Genomic DNA, 5221 nt, shown 5'->3' on the forward strand with positions numbered 1-5221 from the left:
ATAGATACCTGATTATATTTGATTTTTGAGAATTAGATTGGGAAATTTAGCGTCATTTATCTTGTTTTTATGTGAAGATTCTAAATTTATGTTGTCGAGAAATATGTGCATAACTATTTGAGATAAGATGAAAAATTATATAGTTTTGGGGAGACGAGCTTGAGAGGACAACTCGACTAGTTTGAAGAAGTTTAATTATGATGATCAAAAGAAGTTAAGAGGATCTAGACAGTTTCGTGAGGATCTCAAAAGAATAATCATTTGTGAAGATCCTAATGTCTTATAAGTAGTGATTGTGCTGAATAGGTGAGAACTATAAAGTTAAAAGAAAAATGTTTTATAGGAAGTAGGTAGTCAGCTACTTATCATTCAACAATCGGCATATTTATTAAAAGTGTGTTCCTGGCTACGTCTGAGGCATTGCGTTTCGGTTATTATCCAGGCACAACACTTTAAACAGGCACGCCTCAAATGAGGGCCTCTGCCTAGGCACGGGGCAACTATGAGGCACAGAAACGTGCTCTTGGGTGCTATGTAGTTGAGATTTTTTGCGTAAACAAAGTAATTCAAGCCCAACAAATTTTAAAACTCAATTAGCAAAACTCATACCTATTTGATGTTTAAAAAATCCTACAAGCATACGTTTCATCTCCCTCGCGATCAAATTCTATATGTGAGTCGCTAAATTGGAGTGCAACTGTGCATCCCGATATTTTGTAAGTTTCTTCATTGCACTTGACCTTGCAATCAAGGTAATATCTCACTCTCTCTATCTCTACAAGTTCTATCCGCTCATATCTTGTTTGGGTTGTTAAATCACGTAGCAAGATCCTCATACATTTAATTTATCATGCTTCTTTTTATCTAAACTCCAAAATTCTGTTTGTTTTAACATATTTTCTCGGCTCTTGATTTTCCTAGCCCCCATCATCTTTCACCAATATTTTTATTAATTTTTATTTATATTATTTATTATATTTGTGAAAAATATTTAGTTTATGTAGGATTATATAATAAATCACTTCATATATGTTTAATTTTAAAATACAATTTACTTCGATAAAACGTGCGAGGCACCTTGCTCCCTGCACTTCAAGCTCAAGAGTACTCGAATGTTTTAGTGTGTCTTACGCCCTAATAACTATGACAATCGGCAAAGATCACACTCCAAAGCTCAGCTGCACCATAAGCAGGAATTACCAATTGAGACTTTGGAAGTCAGCTTTCCGAAAACAGCTGAGGGGAAGGAGCTGGTACAAACAGAAGAATAATGCAAAGAAGCTAATACCACTATCAGTTGAGGCAAGCCAATTGTTAAAGCTGAGCACCAGCATAGACGAGTAATGGCAGAGGGTCCGGTCCGGCAGCTCAGCTGCTCACGTGCATGGGAACCATACACGAGCTATAATTTTGCGTGCATGAGATTTATAAAGAGCATAAGGTAATAATATCATGTTTATATGTCTGCCTCATCACGATCTAAAGTTGTCAACATTTGCACGAGACCTCTGATCGTATAGGATCTGAGTCTAATCAACTTCTCCACCATCAAGTATAAGGATTTGACACTAAAAAATCCTACCACGGTCACGCATTGCCTTCTCTTCAATTTCATAAATGCAAAAGCTAGAATGAACAAGACAAATAAATTTATGATAGATATTGTTTCAAGATCCATGAACTTGTTACATTTAAAAAAGACATAATGTCAACAAAGTAACAAACAACATATGGTATATATATCTTATGGTGGACAAATTACACACTCAGTTTATTGATAACACGAAAAAGGAAAATTATCAATTTATATAAGCTTATTAATTGAGTTGGACCTTTGTGGGCTTGTAATCAACCACAATGATTTTCTCAAGTTGAGGCAGTAACTTGTTCGCATATTCGACATGATCTGGATGAGCAACATATTCAGCAATACCTTCAGTGCTCTCAAAGGTCGACTCGAATATATGAGTAAAACCTTGATGCATGTTTTCAGCACTCACATCCTTACCCCTGTCACGTAACAAGTTGAGAGACATATTTATATGGCATTCCTGTTTTCATTATTAAAGCATCTATTACAACTGATTAACGCCTGGGAAAAGCTTTAGTGTCTATTAAAAGCATTAATTTTCTTTCGTTCTTTATTTGTTTGATTTAACCATGGAGACAAATTTACTATACCTGGACATCAAATTCAGCTACTTGTGGCAAAGAAAATTCATTGTGACTAGGGTATTAAGATCATATATAGGCATGCTTCACACACAAAAACTCGGAGTATAGCAAGAATATATAGATATATACCATCCACATTTTATAACAGGATCAATTATTTTGCAAGTACATGAAAATTAGACACTCTCAGAATCCATCATTACAAAAATAATAAATTCTCTAACAATTTATGCTTTTAATGTATCTGTAACCATTGCCCTCAAATCTTGCTCACAAAAGAATGTGGTATGCATCCAAAAACAGAATCATAAATGGACAAACTATCATCTGGGATTTGAAGCAGCAAACACAAAGTAATTTCGAACAAATAAAGAAACCAAGCTTGAATGAAAGAAGACAACATAGGAGAAGAATATACAGAGAATTATGTGATTATATATACCAACAATTGCACAACTAACATGCTGCCAAACTTCATTTTAGATTATTTAAAGAAAGAATATTGCTGCTGCAAAACAATTAAAAGCAGCTGTTTCAAGGGGAAAATGGACAAATCAAATGTTTTTAGCAGAAGCAGGAACAAGTTAAAATCACCAATGATACTACACATCGTGTGAGAGCAAGAGCGACAACGGGGTTTTACCAGTGGAACGCCTTCATTGAAGGTACAAGATTAACAAGGTTAGCATATTCCTCGATGTATTCTTTGATCTGTAATTCGGATATTCCATCTTTGAACTTCGCTATCAAAACGTGCTTCACTCCTCCCTTTGCTTCCTCCATTTTCTAATCAAATCACTGAAATATAGGCTTGCTTTATTTGTCAGAACATTTAAATTTTGAAAAAAAAAATTGTGAATAATAAAAGTTTTGAAACTTAAAATAAAGCAAAAGGTATACTGTATACAATTGATTTCGTTCTCTGAATTAAATTTCTTTATCCTTAATATCTTATGCAAGGTTGTAAATGGCGGGAGGCGGTGGTGGGACTGTCGGTGACTGCCTACCGCCTCGGTCGCCTAGGCGATTGAATTTTTTTAAGTAATTTTTTAATAGTTAATCATATACAATCACGGAATATAATCACAAATAGTCATCATTTTTTATGTAAGATTTGTAATTAAATAATGTTTAAGCATAAAGAAGCTTCATACAATATAATATCATCTAGATAATATGCAAATAAATATATAAATGCAAACAAACAAAATAACTAATAAAGATTCATCATTATATTAATGTTATTATGCTAACAAAGTAATATAATTACTTTTGTCAAAAACTAAGTATAAATTTTAAATTTTCAATTCATTATCCATCATTAGAACAAAGTACTAGACTAAACATAACGAATCTTCCAAATCATCTACATAGACACCCAGTGTGTGGTGAGCTTAGTGGTTGAGACTTGAGAGTGAAAACCAAAAGTAAAAAAAGAAAGAAAGTCGGGGTGTGCTAGGATTTTGAGATTTAAAAATAATTGACTTTGACTAGGTTTTTAAAATTTGTTGACTACAACTTAAAAATCTTGACTGGCCGTCTCGCCCGCCTCCTCGCCTTCTCGACCCGGCTCCCCAACGCCGTATACCTTGGGCCGCCTAAAACAGCCGCCTCATGCGTAGGCGGTGCGGTCAAGGTTTGGTGCCTAGGCGGCCGCTTCGACCATCATTTAGAACACTGATCTTATGTACTAATATATTGGATGAAAGATGTACAATCATATATACTCAGCTTTTTCAATAATGAAAAAGGTATTTTAAAATTCAAAAATATGATTTATTTAGTTATTTATAATACAAAATATAATTGTTTTTTTTTAGAGTGATTCAAAGTTTACTGAAAGTAATGATTGAAGAAGGAAATATCATAATAAGGGGAAAATTATTTTTTAAAAGGAAAATAAAAATAAATGAAGAACCATAATCCGAAATTTGGTTTGTTCTTTTTTAATAACTTACAAAATCCACAGGCCTGACATTAATGTTCATGGTTGCCTGATGAGGTATCTCAACTTATATTTGAGATCCTTTATCCTGAAAGTTGCAGTAAGTTTGTCTTGTGTACGAGGAGGATAAACAGTGAGCTTTTTACGCCAGATCAAATATTATTCGATTTGCCTTCGAAATTATCAACTAGAACCTAACTCAAACATATGCAATAGTTTTTTGAGTGAAATTCGAGCATAAATTATTTTGTTTGCTAACTGGATATTTTAATATTTAATTTATACTTTATATGTATCCTAAAATGGTTAATAGACAATAATTACTTATTGAACCGAAAGAATTGAGTCTTAGCTTAAGAGAAAATCCATTCACTTTGTTTGCACATGATAGAGCGTTTGCTATCAGTACAGTTAAATCAAATTGCTTGCACTCTAAACATATTTGAGCAATGCTCCAGTTTGAGCTCGACACGAACAATTATTCCAGTTTGGTGCACAGATAGAACTCCAAACGAGCCAATCGAACACAAAAACCAAAAACGCTAAAAAAATTTAAAAATACAACCGCAAAATGCTAGGAAAGAAAAATTCTGAACTTGAAAACAAATGAAGGGGAATCATACCCATTTTCTAGATCAAATGTACAAAAATATCTAGTTTTGTGGAGATTATATCAATAGTAAATGCAAGAAATTCATAGACATGGAGTGTACCAAAAACGACGGAAACAACAGCACAGCAGGATGAAAAAGAGCCCACGGCGGCGGCGGAGGAACGAATGGAGGCAGACTGAGGGAGGAAGTGTGGACTACTTTTGATTGTTGATAATTGGTGTGGATTTTGGAAATTAGGTAAACTTCGATTATTTGTGGGAAATTTTGGAAATTAATTTAACTTGGATATTGTATGATTTTCGGACTACAACTTTAATAATTGGAATTCTAGAATTTCGATGAAGTAATATTTCGATTCCGAAGTTTGGGAATTTAGATCCAAGTTCCAAAAATGATGTGTTGAATTAGGGAATTTTGTAAAAATAATTCAATTTTGGATATTTTAGATACATATTTGAATTATTCTAGTTTTTGTTGATGTTTGTTG

General features: G+C 33.5%; 1 protein-coding gene across 1 annotated transcript; it reads right to left on the minus strand.

The window, feature by feature from the left end:
* Positions 1–1632: 1632 nt before the first annotated feature.
* Positions 1633–5008, minus strand: LOC142530720 (stress-response A/B barrel domain-containing protein HS1). The gene is made up of 3 exons (XM_075636535.1): positions 4834–5008; positions 2819–2973; positions 1633–2010 (listed from the first exon to the last, which is right to left on the minus strand). Exons 2-3 carry the CDS (start codon positions 2956–2958, stop codon positions 1818–1820), a joined length of 333 nt encoding a protein of 110 aa, XP_075492650.1. The 5' UTR covers positions 2959–2973; positions 4834–5008; the 3' UTR covers positions 1633–1817.
* Positions 5009–5221: the final 213 nt, after the last annotated feature.

Source organism: Primulina tabacum, chromosome 2 (assembly GCF_025594145.1).
Source record: "Primulina tabacum isolate GXHZ01 chromosome 2, ASM2559414v2, whole genome shotgun sequence".
NCBI classification, from domain to species: Eukaryota; Viridiplantae; Streptophyta; class Magnoliopsida; order Lamiales; family Gesneriaceae; genus Primulina; species Primulina tabacum.